Below are 15,804 nucleotides of genomic sequence, written 5' to 3'. Positions count from 1 at the left end.
CAATGAGACCTCACCTGGCCTCAACATTGTCACTTTCAAATGAACATTTAGCAAAATTCCCCACACTTGGACCCCTCAACAAAAACTGTTATACATTTATTTTATTTTTTTGTTATTTGAAAGCATAAACCTTGAACTGTTTTACTCTTGTTTGGTGTAAGCAAATGTGTGTCACAAAATCACTTTAGGTAGATAAGCAGTCGTCATGGTTAAGTAATACTGCTTTAATAAAGCTAATCATTGTAATATTAATATTATACAAAATTACCTTCTCTATACCTAATGAGGAAGTTTAACATCGCGTGGCTTTGTCTCCAGTTGAAAGGTCACGGGTGTGTCTGTCTACGGTGGTGGGAGAAACTACATCAGATTACATCAATGCCTCATACCTCACGGTAAGAACCCAACCATTCTACATAAAGGAGTCAGATGCAGCAGTGGAGGCTGCTAACGGGAGGACTGCTCATAATAATGGCTGGAATTGAGTGAATGGAATGGTATGGTATCAAACGTATGTTTTTTATGTGTTTGATACCATTCACTCCATTACAGTCATAACACTCCATTCCAGCCATCATTTTCAGTAAATTCCACTTTTGGTTACCTGTCTAAATTGTATGAATGTTTATACCACCTGTCTAAATTTTCTACCACCGGTTCTGTTCCTCAGGGGTACCGGCAGAGCACTGAGTTCATCGTGACCCAGAACCCACTGGCCAGCACGGTGACAGACTTCTGGAGGATGATCTGGGATCACAACGCTCAGGTCATCGTCACACTGCCGGGAACACCAGAAACAGCGGGAACACTGGGAACACCAAGCCTGGTGGGTATCTATCTGTCCTCCTGGACACAAAACTGCTGATGTATGCAGGCAGCCATTTTGTGCCTCAAATAGGAAGTCCTTATCACATCTTTCTGTGTTTTCAGGCAGAGGGGGAGGAGCCGTACGTGTACTGGCCCCGCAAGGAGCAGCCAATCAGCTGTGAGGCGTTCACAGTGACCCTGCGGAGCGAGAACCATGTGTGTCTGGCCAACGAGGAGATGCTGGTGGTGCAGGACTATGTCCTGGAGGCTACACAGGTGAGCTGAGGGAGATCAGTAAGACCAGGGAGATCAGCTTGATAAGATAAGAGATCAGTCACAATAGCATGATCAGCTACTTAGAATAGACTAACTCCATTGAAGAGGAGGATCAGCCACACACTGTGGGATCAGCCCAAAAAGAACAGCCTCATAGAAAAGACCAGTCGCTATGGGCCAGTCGTTATGGACCAGTTGCTAGTGCTCAGCAAATGTTATCACTGTGTCTATACCCCAAAAACATTTAACAACTGTTTATTGTTACACAGAGGGAATATATAGCAACATGAGTATTCCATTTAGGAGTTGTTCTGCTCATATTTCTCTGGATCTTGGCTCATGGTGAAACCAAATGAAGGGTGGAAATGGAATTCAATACACATTCCCCACACGTCAATGGAGCACAGCTGTTATTTTTCACACAGTTTTCACTCAACCATCTGTACCTCCAATCACTGGACCACTTTCAACACACATACACACAGGCACACACACACACTCTCTTTCTCGCACTGTCTCTCTATCTCTCACTCTGTCTTATTGTGTTATTGTCCCCCTCTGGGCCAGGATGACTATGTTCTGGAGGTGAGGCACTACCGGACGCCTCGCTGGCCCAACCCAGACAGCCCCATCAGCAGCACCTTTGAGCTGCTCAGCCTGGTGAGGGAGGAGAGCTCCTCCAAGGAGGGCCCCATGGTTGTCCATGACGAGTAAGACCTATTGATTATTTATCTGTGAAATAAGGTAATGATGTCCACTCTAAAACGTTTTCAAGACCTGGAACCAATGGAATAGTCCCAAAAGTCAAAACCTCACCCAACTGGAACCAGGCAAGATCAATACCCCTGAATCCCTCTTTTGCCTTCTATTTTGGCCACTGGTAATAGATTCAAGACGATCCACTCTGACCTAAGAGGATAAGAAGATATGTCCATATTTCCAATACTCTTAATATTTCTTGGAACTGAAACCTGCACTGATCCAGGCCTATTGAGACAATCCTGTCTCAATACTCTTGTATGGCGCTCAATCCTTGGTTTTAACCACAGATAATACTGCAAAGGTTCAGTAAATACTTACAAACTGGAGCATAGAGCACTAATCCTGTAACATTTCCCAAATATGTCTTGGAATTAGCCCAAAGTATCTAAAGCTAGCTTAGCCCCTGGCTAATATGACCAGAGATTTTCAGTTTTATAAGCACTTCATGGCGCTGGTCTGATTTTGCAGGATTGGCGGTGTTACTGCGGGAACCTTCTGTGCCCTGTCTACTCTGGTGTGCCAACTAGAGTTGGAGAGCTCTGTGGACGTGTACCAGGTGGCCAAGATGATCAACCTCATGAGGCCCGGGACCTTCACTGATGTTGTTAGTCAATCTGAATCACCGCCTGACTGTACCTGAGTGATGCACATTAGCCATTTTGTGTTAAAACATTCTCCCTTCAACAGCACAGTTTCTATATTTCTTTCTCATTCAGGAGCAGTACCAGTTCCTGTACAAAGCCATGCTGAGCCTGGTTGGCACACAGGAGGACGAGAGGACGCTCCAGTCCTCTGACAACAACGGAACGGTCCCAGGGGGCCCTGTCAGCACAGCCGAGAGCCTTGAGTCCCTGGTGTAACCATGGCAACGGGGCCCCTAACTTGCCAGTATGGACTCTTGCCTGTCTCACTGTGTTCAGTTTTTAAAGACAGCAGCTTTGCCTTTTTCCCCTCCTTTTTTTCTCCTCTTCTGTTCTCCGTCGTTGAATGGCAGTTTCCTGACCGCTGGACATGATACCGCACGACCCTGTAATGTGTGCCTTTGTATATTCATCTTGTACTTCTAACGGCGTTCATACAATTGTAGATTAACTTTACGATGTTTTGTCGATACTGCCGTCTTGAGATGTTTGCTTAACTAACTGTTTTCCCTAAACTTTCGTATTTATTGGCAGTAAGCTATAAAAAAAGAAGGGAAAATGCAACTTTTACGTTAAACAACATTTTGTTAGCCTATTTTTTGTAGAGTCAATGCATTGAGCAACTCATTCTTCCATCTAGACAATGTAAATACTATTTTGTTTGTAGCAACAGTGAGCTTTTGAAATCAAAAATGCACATTGGCATGAAATAATACATCTAATATGTAAATAATATTATAGCAACCAAGACAATGGACCAAATTTCTATTTATACTTCTAGATTTTTATATTTTACTACGTTTTTTTTAGTCAATTTTCAATGTATGGCTGCATTCGAATAACTTAGTCAAAGCAATTTTTTAAAATGTTTTAATGTTATAGCTAGTGTTCTTCTGTATTTTGTAATGGACTAAATATGAAGCTTGGGGTACTGACACGTTTTTTGCTGTACATGAAACTTTGCTGGATGATTAGACATAGGATTAAACAAGTGAAAGAGAACCAAGGAAGGAGCTTTTGGAGTGGTCTGTTCCATTTTTTTTTTTAACTACTGTGAAGGTCAATCTAGACCTGTGGGTGCACAGTACATTAAAGTTAAACTGTTCCATAATTGGTGTAACTTCACATTGAACTGGATGCTAGCACTATACAGCCTGAGGCGTGGGCGGCATCATGCCCTCAGGTCAGGTGCATTGTGAATATACAGTATGTTATTAGTGCCTCAATAGAGTTCATCTGACCCCATCAAATTGTTCAGCAGATGTTTGAAATAATTATTATGCATGATCATTTCCAAGTAAGGCAGCTGGGCTAAGCCTTAACAATCAAGCCAAGGTATGAGCTGTCCACTTTACAGTGGGAAAGTTATGCTTCAATTTGCTGCCATATGACTGGCTTCACATTTGTCTCCAGCGATTATAAGGTAAAACAGATGTAAAACAATTGTAATTTATATTTTCAATTCTCTTATCCAATCAGAGTACTCATTTACCTAGCTCTTATCAATAGTTCTTATCAGGTTATAAATTACAGTGCATGGAGAATGGCGTTATTTCTATCTGAAAAAATCAAGTAGATGCTGGTAGGATCACAAGACCTTATTCATGATTTCCTCACCTGTTAAGGTGGTGGCATTATTTGGGATTTAAGAGGTGCTTTTTTGCTATGTTGCAGAACGGTTTATACTGAACGACACGTTTCCCCAAACGTTCTTGAACAGACAGGTACGTTTGCTCCCGTTTGGTGTGGCTTGAAGCAACAAGTGACGTATTTAAAGGGCAGTGGCCATGCTGACAGCTTTCTCCAGCACACAGCCCAACCATCCCTGTTTTTCAACTGGTCGTTCAGTACTGTTTCCTTTCCATTGAACGTTCCAGAATGTAAAAACTTACACCGTAATCTGATCTGGGCTGCGTTCAGTATCTGTAGACACAACTTCATTAGGTGTAGCAGGTGAATAGCATTAAGCTTAAATTCAAGGTCAGAATACACAGAAAGAAAAGTGCATAAAAAAGGAATTAGTTAACATTTTCACATGCTTAACTCAGATCAGAATTGGGCCCAGTCTGCCTAGATGCTATGCAAGTCATTAAAGAAAGTGTTTGTTTATGGTTTAAAAAAATATAACTGCCACTTCCTCATTGTCTTGCCCCCTCTTGAACCACCTACCTCCTATATACACCCTTCACCCAAATGTGATCAGGGGGCTTTGTGGGGGTGATCAAAGATTTGCTATGATAGAATGATCTTTCGGCAGGCTCCTGATAAGCCCTTGTTAAGAAACAATATGTGAGGTCAGAAGACAAACGGGTGGCTTGATGAAACGGATCCATTTTAGACACTGGATTATGGATTCCCGGAGACGGAGATGCGACTCTATGGAGTTATGGAATAATCCATGTGGAGAATTGCTTATTCCAGTAGATTTTCATGTTCTAATCCATCTAAGACTCCAAAAGAAATGCACATTTTCAGGGGAAATTAGGTCAAGTGTCCAGACACCGTCTTAACCAGGGGCTGTATCCATACCCCAATTTGCATTTTTGACTTTTAATAATTACATGCCCAATTATCCATGGCTTGGTGGCCTAGTTTGCATGGGCGGGCCCACATTGAGTGGAAGGAAAAGCTGATTGTTTTTTCAAAGAGGATGTAATGAGACGACACCGCTATATCCATTGAAAACAGAATGGATGCATACACTGTATTTATCATTGATTTATACAGAAATGTCAACAGTTGATGAGTAACATTTGATATGGTACAGAGATAAAAATGCATACTTTATTGGTAATTGGTGCCTCACTGGAACCATAGCTCATGTCAACTAAAAATAATCTTTGGGAACCAGACCTAAAAATGCTGTTACGGAAAGCAATTCAGCTATATTACCAATCAGCAAGGAAGAAGGCTGAAGAAATTCGGCTTGTCACCAAAAGCACTCACACACTTTTACAGATGCACAATCGAGAGCATCCTGTCGGGCTGTATCACCGCCTGGCACGGCAACTGCTCCGCCCACAACCGTAAGGCTCTCCAGAGGGTAGTGAGGTCTGCACAACTCATCACCGGCGGGCAAACAACCTGCCCTCCAGGACACCTACACCACCCGATTTCACAAGAAGGCCATAAAGATCATCAAGGACATCAACCACCCGAGCCACTGCCTGTTCACCCCGCTACCATCCAGAAGGCGAGGTCAGTACAGGTGCATCAAAGTGGGGACCGAGAGACTGAAAAACAGCTTCTATCTCAAGGCCATCAGACTGTTAAACAGCCACCACTAACATTGAGTGGCTGCTGCCAACATACTGACTCAACTCCAGCAACTTTAACAATGTAAAAATTGATGAAAAAAATGTATCACTAGTCACTTTAAACAATGCCACTTCATATGATGTTTACATACCCTACATTACTCATCTCATATGTATATACTGTACTCTATACCATCTACTGCATCTTGATGTAATACATGTATCACTAGCCACTTTAAACAATGCCACTTTTATATGTTTACATACCCTACATTACTCATCTCATATGTATATACTGTACTCTATACCATCTACTGCATCTTGATGTAATACATGTATCACTAGCCACTTTAAACAATGCCACTTTTATATGTTTACATACCCTACATTACTCATCTCATATGTATATACTGTACTCTATACCATCTACTGCATCTTGATGTAATACATGTATCACTAGCCACTTTAAACAATGCCACTTTTATATGTTTACATACCCTACATTACTCATCTCATATGTATATACTGTACTCGATGCCATCTACTGCATCTTGCCATTCTGTACCATCACTCATTCATATATTTTTATGTACATATTCTTCATTCCTTTACACTTGTGTGTATAAGGTAGTTGTTGTGAAATTGTTAGGTTAGGTTACTCGTTGGTTATTACTGCATTGTTGGAACTAGAAGCGCAAGCATTTCGCTACACTCGCATTAACATCTGCTAACCATGTGTATGTGACAAATAAAAAATTACATTTGATTTTGATTTGATTATTCTGACATTTCACATTCTTAAAATAAAGTGGTGACCCTAACTGACCTAAAACAGGGATTTTTTTACCAGGATTAAATGTCAGGAATTGTGAAAAACTGAGTTTAAATGTATTTGGCAAAGGTGTATGTAAACTTCTGTCTTCAACTGTACTCTATGCCACATTATAATCTCTGAGCAGTTTTAAAATACAAATATAGACTGAGTATACAAAACTTTAAGGACACCTGCTCTTTCCATGACAGACTGACCAGGTGAATCCAGATGAAAGCTATGATCCCTTACAGATGTCACTTATTAAATCCACTTCAGTGTAGATAAAGGGGAGATACAGTAGGTTAAAAAAAGTTTTTTAAGCCTTGAGACATGGATTGTGTATGTGTGCCATTCAGAGGGAGAATAGGCAAGACAAAAGATGTAAGTGCCTTTGAACGTGGTATGGTAGTAGGTGCCGGGCACACCGGTTGGGTTGTGTCAAGAACTGCAACACTGCTGGGTTTTTCAGCCTTTCCCTGCTGGGTTTTTCACACAGTTCCCTGTGTGTATCAAGAATGGTCCACCACCCAAAGGACATCCAGTCAATTTGACACAACTGTGGGAAGCATATGTGTAAATTATGTACAAATCTTTGGAACTGTGCAGCAGCTGATCAATAACAGGAATATGTTATGGTCAAGGAAAGACTAGACCCTTTGGGTGAGTTTCTGATACACATTGTCTTAGCAGGTCTGCGAAGATTATAAGATCGTTACATGTTATAACGACACTCAGCAAGTTGTGGTTCTCCATGTACAGCCTTATTTAAAGTTGCTTGGAAACTGTTCACCTGCAATGTAACTGTTTGGTTGAGGTAAGGCGATGCTGTGAGGAAATGCCTTTGAAACAAGCAGAAAGTCAGGGTGCATCTCTCACTAGCCTAAGGCTTCCTCTCCTTGTCTCCTGTCCTCCTACAATTTCTACCATATTGCCTTCACCACTCTTCTGAAATAATTGAACTGAATTGAAGAATAGAATTGTATTTTTTCATGTGTGGGGTCTTTTTTGGATCAGTGTAGATGAAGGAGAGGACACCAGGAAAGGAAATCAATATACAATATTTGAGACGCAGCTGATGACTCATGAGTTACTACTCTTGGATGGTGCTTTTGAAGTGAATTGTAAGCCCTCCTCCTGCAGTCTCTTCTGAGCCAGTCCATAGATGTCCTTGGTCATTGGCACCACCAGTCCCTTAATACTGATTTCTCCTGCAGATTGAAAGTCAGTTTTCACTTCACTTTTACAGACACGTTAGGGTTGTACATTCGTCTTTAGCAAAATGAGTGGTTCCCTCAGGGCTTTAACAAAATGGCTGATTACCTCACTAAACCATACTTAACATCTCAGACATGACAAATGCAATGAGGACTCAAGTCTACCCTAGTAACCATCCAGCACCATGCAAGCAGCGATGGCAGCAGGGTAGCCCACGGTCTTGGCCATGGCAGAGTAGCCGTTGGGGTCTCTGTAGACCACCAGGCTGATGTGCTTAGTCTCAAGCTCGCCTGTGGAGTGGCGCAGGCCCACGTCATTCCTCATGATGATCATGTCCCGCTCGCCTTTATCTAAAGAAGAGGACACGGATGGACCGAGAAGGAGAGAGAGGGTAATACTATTTTTAAATAATCTTTACTGCTATTTTCTGTACAAAGAAAGTAAGAGAAGGAGGAATATAAAGATTAGAGAAAGATATACATATTGGTGTTTGTGGCAGTAAAAGAGTAGAGGGAGAACTGCACATATTACCAAAGTAGGGCCTCTAAGTGCTTAGCCAGTGAAGCACGGTGTCTGCATGGGGGACGACCTCCTTACTCAGCATCCCGAACCTGACCATACAAACAGTATTAATTAAAGACATTTACAGGGGTTAAAGCAAAACAAATCCCATGACTGAAACTTTAGTAGATAACCATAGACTTCCAGTCATAACGCTAATTAGCATTGTTTAGCGAAATTCCAATTCCATTCAAAAGTTTGGGGTCAATTAGAAATGTCCTTGTTTTTGAAAGAAAATCACAATTTTTGTCCATTAAAATAACATCAAATTGATCAGAAATACAGTGTAGACATTGTTAATGTTGTAAATGATTATTGTAGCTGGAAACGGCAGATTTTATGGAATATCCTCATAGGCGTACGTTTATCATTTTAAAAGGCTAATTGATCGTTAGAAAACCCTTTTGCAATTATGTTAGCACAGCTGGAAACTGTTGTCCTGATTAAAGAAGCAATACAACTGGCCTTCTTTAGACTAGTTGAGTATCTGGAGCATCAGCATTTGTGGGTTCAATTACAGGCTCAAAATGGCCAAAAACAAAGAACTTTCTTCCGAAACGCGTCAGTCTAGTCTTGTTCTGAGAAGTGAAGGCTATTCCATGCGAGAAAATGCCAAGAAACTGAAGATCTCGTACAACGCTGTGTACTACTCCCAGCGCAAACTGGCTCTAATCAGAATAGAAAGTGTGGGAGGCCCCGGTGCACAACTGAGCAAGAGTACAAGTACATTAGAGTGTCTAGTTTGTGAAATAGACGCCTCACAAGTCCTCAACTGGCAACTTCATTAAATAGTACCTGCAAAACACCAGTCTCAACGTCAACAGTGAAGAGGCGACTCCAGTTCATGCTTTTCCAGACAGTTCATCAGAGCTTGATGTATGTGCCACAACACCCATAAAGCTAGCCATTAGCTGGCTAATGTTAGCTAGTCAGCTAGCTTGCTAAATCACGATTTTCGTAAATTAACTTTATGATAAAAATATGCATAATCGTTTGTCTCTATATTAACTAACATATTCCTGTTAAATGTACATTTTTAGCATGATTCTTTATGACGGTATAATCACTTACATTTGCTTCCATCCAGTAGTTTTGTCAGCCATCTTTGCTGAAGAAAGTCTAACAGTCACTAGCGCGTGCTGCAGCCTCCCCCAGGTCCTAATGAGTGCCCTGTAAGAAGTTTAAGATACGATGGAACTGTTGACGAAAATATATATATATTGATTTATTTAGGAGGGGGGCACGCCGGTTTGGAACCACTGGCATAGAGATGTAAAGAGATCGCAACATTCTATCTGTCTCAATGGCGCTGATCGTGCACTCACATATGCCATAATGGGACAGATGTTCTCCGTCGCAGTGACTGAGAACTTTAACCCCTGCATTTAGCAAAGATATGAGTACAACATTTTTCACGGTATCTGGTCAGGACTTGAGCCTCTCACTATTTGAATGTCTCCATCTTGAAGTCGTCTTGGCGGATGATGTCGTAGATCGCTCCCTCAAATGCATCGTTAGAGATAGACAGAGGCAAGCCCATCTGTATACTCAGCAGCTCTTTCTGTTGCACAGGGATTTTTTGTTGTTTTTGTTCAGTCTTGTCAGTCAAATCTCCATTGTAGCTCTAGTGTATAAGTGATGCAGCGTTTGCTGGGTGTATCCTGGTACTTTAATAACCATTTATGAAAAGCACATTCTAAATTAAGTTAAGTAAATTAAAGGACAAGTAATTCTTTTTTTTACCAAATCTAAATTATTTATGTAAATTAACTGAATCCCCAACGTTATATTCCATTTAGTTTGAATTCTTCTCCGTGTGCGAGCATGCACAGGCTTTAATCACCACAATGGGAATGAGAAAGCACACGGAGAAGTAACGCTCGAGTCCAACAAAATGGAATATACCATTGAGGACAAAGTTTGGAATGACAATTTCATGTGTACAACATCTAAAGACCTGTATCACTACACTGAGATCATTGCTGTTTCTCAAAGGACGTATTTCGTCGTTTTTGGAGCCTTTGTTAATGTTTTATCTGTGCCCCTGCAACTGCAGAACGAGCCTGAGGAAGTATATCGCTGGTGGGGTAAGCTTCTCAAAACCAAGTGAAATCGCATCTTTTAAAGCTGTTATAAGTATCATTATATTTACCCAGGAGACAGGAGCTCTAGCATGGGGCAGGGGTCAGTGTTGATGAGACCCAGCTACACAAAGCCACTCATGGACTTGGAGAAACCCTGTTGGACAGAAATACAACATTTATCCTAAGCGACACAGAACTATCGAGATTGACAGTAACGCCATACTCATCACGCTGGTGTTGGAAGTACCTTGAAGCGGAGTGTTCCTTTGATGAGTGTGTGGGCCGGCTCGATGCCGTATTTGGTGCTGTCGCGGTTGGGGAAACCCTCCAGGTGGAAGCCAGGCATGAAGTCCATGGGAGACGTAGACTCCATCAGAGTACCGCCCGCTAGGATGCTCACCACCTGGGGGACATAGAGGAGGATGAAGTTACTCCTAGACACTGATCCTGGGTCAGTTTATCAATTCCGGCCCTAATGGTTAAGTTTAGGATTTGGGGAGGATCTGCTGATCCTAGATGGCTACTGTACCTTGTTGTCCTTGAGGAAGATGGCAGGACTGATGGTATTGAGGAGGACTCCAGCTGAATTTGTAGTGCAGAGGATTGTCTGAGCACTCTAGTGCAGGGAGTCCACCACAGAATGAACTGTATGACTCAATCTAAACACACACATACACACGTAAATGGATTTAAAAACACAATTTGCACATACACATCTATCAAATGTTTTGTGATTTTCCTGTGTGATAGTACAGTCCGTTCATCTTCACGTTAAGATGGGGGAAAAATGAACAAATCAAAGACGCATGGTGTTTCAATCTGTTGGGCCCGCAATCAATATGGCTGCCAAGGAAACTGACAAGATGCCACTCATCCCTTCGACATACGCTCAATCAATCATTATGTGCACAGCACGTACACAGACATACACACAGACACACACATGCACAGAATCCCGTATGTGTGCAGATTCCACAATCACCAAAACACTTTCTTTCAAAAGCACAAATCACTTATACTAGATTCTTTCACAATCTCCCTCACGTTTCACTCACAGTGCAGCCGTCCGCCTTGGCTTGGTCGATAAACTCCATAGCCAGCATGTGGTCGATGCCAGGGTCCAGGCCCATCTCATTCACTATGGTGATGCCAGCTTCCTCAGCACTGAAAGGAAACACACAGACAAACACACTCAGCCACACCAGCCCCACGTAGAGACAATATATTCACTTGACTAGTAGCTTATCCTGCCTAATGCCAACTCAAGCAATTAGATCAATTGTCTTGGTGCCTGCCTGTAGCTTACATCTAGTCAATTGTGTATCAAATAGCCCATGATTAGCATTAAAAGGTCCAATGCAGCCATTTTTATCTCAATATCAAATCATTTCTGGGTAAAAATTATTGGGTAAAAATCAAGTACCTTACTGTGATTGTTTTTAATTTTTTTTAAATGTCAAAAAGAAACAACAATAGCTTCTTAGCAGAGCAATTTCTCAAGCAAGAATTTTGCTAGGACTGTCTGGGAGTGGTCTGAGTGAGGGGCCTAATTGGATGAGCCTAATGGGAGGGATATGTAACCTGAAAACTTGTTGCTATTGGCAGAGAGGTTTGAAACTGCCTTTGTTATTAACTTATACTGCCTGTTGATGTCACCAGGCAAGCCAAAACTCCATCCCACCTAAACAGGCTTAAATTTCAGGCATTCTTTTCAAACAGCTCTTACACTAAAAGGGCATTATCATCATTTTCACAGTATTATACACCTCATCGTGTGGAAATATGTACAAAACACACTGAGCATGCAAAACATTGACACCTGCTCTTTCCATGACATACACTGACCAGGTGAATCGAGGTGAAAGCCATCATCCCTTATTGATTTGTTAAATCCACTTGTTAAATCCACTTCAATCAGTGTAGATGACAGGTTAACAAGGGATTTTTAAGCCTTGAGACAATTGAGACATTGATTGTGTATGTGTGCAATTCAGAGGTTGAATGGGCAAGACAAAAGAGTGCTTTGAACGGGGTATGGTAGTCCAGGGTGCAACTCAATATTAGGAAGTTGTTCCTAATGTTTGGTATACTCAGTGTACAATACACAGGGAAATCAAGTTTTTGAGTTCACTGGGCCTTTAAGACCAGATAAAACACATTCTCCATTAAATCTTCACTTCTACATAGATGTTTACCCCTAACCCTTTCACTCCAGAGGAATCTTCTCTCCATGCACTTCTCTCCCACCTCTGTTGAAGGTCCTTCATGACTGGACTCGGGTAGCTGGCAGTCACCATGTTCACCTTCTTGGTGATGCAGTGCTTGGCGATCACTGGGTGATACCCATACGGCAGCATACTGAAACATAAATATGTGTGTGTGTGTGTGTGTGTGTGTGTGTGTGTGTGTGTGTGTGTGTGTGTGTGTGTGTGTGTGTGTGTGTGTGTGTGTGTGTGTGTGTGTGTGCGTGTGTGTGTGTGTGTGTGTGTGTGTGTGTGTGTGTGTGTGTGTGTGTGTGTGTGTTTCTGAACCTTTATTTTGACAGGGAAGGCATATTGAGACCTAGGTCTCTTTTCCAAATGCGCCCTGTATATTGTATAATACAATATAAAATACACATTAAACACACACACAGGTTGTTAGAAATGTTTGCAAATTTATTAAAAATAAAAAACAGAAATACCCTATTTACATAAATGTTCAAACCCTTTGCTATATGACTCAAAATTGAGCTCAGGTGCATCCTGTTTCCATTGATCATCCTTAAATGGAAGAAGTTTGGAACCACCAATGTTCTTCATAGAGCTGGCCATTCGGGCAAACTGAGCAATCGAAGGAGAAGGGCATTGTTCAGGAAGGTGACCATGAACCCGATGGTCACCCAGAGAGCTCTAGAGTTTCTCTGTGGAGATGAGAGACCCTTTCAGAAGGACAACCCTCTTTGCAGCACTCCACCAGTCAGGCCTTTATGGTAGAGTGGCCAGACTGAAGCTACTCTTCAGTAAAAGGCACGACAGCCCGCTTGGAGTTTATCAAAAGGCACCTAAAGACTCCCAGACCATGAGAAACAAGATTCTCTGGTCTGATGAAACCAAGGTTGAACTCTTTGGCCTGAATGCCAAACGCCACGTCTGGAGGAAACATGGCATTTTCAGCGGCAGGGACTGGGAGACTAGTCAGGATCGAGGCAAAGACGAACGAAGCAAAGTACAGAGAGATCCTTGATGAAAACCTGCTCCAGAGCACTCAGGACCTCAGACTGGGGTGAAGGTTCACCTTCCAACCAGGACCACGACCCTAAGCACACAAGCCAAGACAACGCAGAAGTGGCTTCGGGACAAGTTTCTGAACGTCCTTGAGTGGCCCAGCCAGAGCCCGGACTTGAACCCGATCAATAATCTCTGGAGACCTGAAAATAGCTTTGCAGCAACGCTCCCCATCCAACCTGACAGAGCTTAAGAGGATCTGCAGAGAAGAATGGGAAAAACTCCCCAAGTACAGGTGAGCCAAGCTTGTAGCGTCATACCCAATAAGACAATGCTGTAATCGCTACCAAAGGTGCTTTAACAAAGTACTAAGTAAAGGGTATGAAAACTTATGTAAATGTGATATTTCATTTTTTTTTATAAATTATAAAAAAATTCAAAAACTCTGTTTTTGCTTTGTCATTATGGGGTAATGTGTGTAGATGAGGTATGAAAAACAATTGAATCAATTTTAGAATAACGCTTTAACCTAACAAAATGTGGAAAAAGTCAAGGGGTTTGAATACTTTCTTGAGTCACTGCATATTATATGCCTTCAGAAAGTGTTCACACCCCTTGACTTTTTCCACATTTTGTTTGGCCCTCCTTCATTTAATATTGATTAAATTGAGATTGTGTACCTGGCCTACACACAATACCCCATAATGTCAGAGGAATTATGTTTGAAAATTAATAAAAAATGAAAAGCTGAAATGTCTTGAGTCAATAAGTATTCAACCCCTTTGTTATAGCAAGCATAAATAAGTTCAGGAGTAAAACATGTGCTTAACAAGTCACATAATAAGTTGCATGGACTCACTCTGTGTGCAATAATAGTGTTTAACCTCTCTTGGGTACGTGAAACGTTAGCGTCCAACCTCTTCAACAGCCAGTGAAACTGCGGGGCGTCAAATTCAAATAGAGAAATACTCATTATAAAAATTCAGAAAACAAAACATATTTCACATAGGTTTAAAGATTAACTTCTTGTGAATCCAACCACATTGTCAGATTTTAAAAATGCTTTACGGCGAAAGCATACCTTACGATTATTTGAGAACATAGCCCACTAGATAATTCATTACAAACAGTAACCAGCCAAGTAGAACAGTTACACAAGTCAGAAATAGAGATAAAATTAATCCCTTACCTTTGATGATCTTCATATGGTTGCACTCAGCAGACATTAATTTACTCAATAAATGTTCCTTTTGTTCGATATAGTCTCTTTATATCAAAAAACCTCCGTTTTGTTCGCGCGTTTTCTTCAGTAATCCACAGGCTCAAACGCAGTCAAAACAGGAAGACAAAAAAAATCTAAATTGTATCCGTAAAGTTCATAGATACATGTCAAACGATGTTTATATTCAAACCTCAGGTTGTTTTTAGCCTAAATAATCGATAATATTTCAACCGGACAATAACGTAGTCAATTTAAAAGGTAAACAAGAAACGCCCTCTCTCCGTCTCGCGCATGAAAAAGCTCTGTGACACTTTAGGGTCGACTCATTGAGACTGCTCTTACTTCTTCATTTTTCAGAATACAAGCCTGAAACAATTTCTAAAGACTGTTGACATTTAGTGGAAGGCATAGAAACGGCAATTTGAGTCCCAAGTCAATGGATACTGTAATGGCATTGAATAGAAAACTACAAAACCCCCCCAAAAACTACTTCCTGAATGGATTTTTCTCAGGTTTTCGCCTGCCAAATCAGTTCTGTTATACTCACAGACACTATTTTAACAGTTTTGGAAACTGTAGAGTGTTTTCTATCCAAATATATCCAAACCATATCTAGTTATATGCATATCATATCTTCTGGGCCCGAGAAGCAGGCAGTTTAATTTGGGCATGCATTTCATCCAAAATTCCGAATGCTGCCCCCTACCCTAGAGAAGTTAACAGGATTTTTAAATGACTACCTCATCTCTATACCCCACACATACAATTATCTATAAGGTCCTTCAGTCGAGCAGTGAATTTCGAACGCAGATTCAACCACAAAGACCAGGGAGGTTTTCCAATGCCTCGCAAAGAAGGGAACCTATTGGTAGATTAGTAAAAATAAAAAAGCAGACATTGAATATCCCTTTGAGCATGGTGAAGTTATTTATTACACTTTGGATGGTGTATCAATATAC

The 15,804-nt window shown here is 41.3% G+C and overlaps 1 protein-coding gene and 1 pseudogene across 1 annotated transcript in view; one reads left to right on the top strand and one right to left on the bottom strand.

Moving 5' to 3' along the window:
* ptprz1a (protein tyrosine phosphatase receptor type Z1a) overlaps positions 1–3,486 on the top strand; it is a 70,256-nt gene extending 66,770 nt beyond the window's left edge. Inside the window, exons 25-30 of the mRNA XM_039017273.1 lie at positions 319–395; positions 671–826; positions 931–1,083; positions 1,651–1,793; positions 2,314–2,449; positions 2,562–3,486. Of these exons, the coding sequence (XP_038873201.1) occupies positions 319–395; positions 671–826; positions 931–1,083; positions 1,651–1,793; positions 2,314–2,449; positions 2,562–2,705 (809 nt within the window). The 3' untranslated portion in view covers positions 2,706–3,486. The remainder of the gene's footprint in view (positions 1–318; positions 396–670; positions 827–930; positions 1,084–1,650; positions 1,794–2,313; positions 2,450–2,561) is intronic.
* A 4,151-nt stretch (positions 3,487–7,637) lies between these two features.
* LOC120066587 lies at positions 7,638–12,774 on the bottom strand (annotated as a pseudogene).
* Positions 12,775–15,804: the final 3,030 nt, after the last annotated feature.

The sequence above is a fragment of the Salvelinus namaycush genome, chromosome 21 (assembly GCF_016432855.1).
Source record: "Salvelinus namaycush isolate Seneca chromosome 21, SaNama_1.0, whole genome shotgun sequence".
Classification (NCBI taxonomy): Eukaryota; Metazoa; Chordata; class Actinopteri; order Salmoniformes; family Salmonidae; genus Salvelinus; species Salvelinus namaycush.
This window is presented reverse-complemented; position numbering and strand designations above follow the sequence as displayed.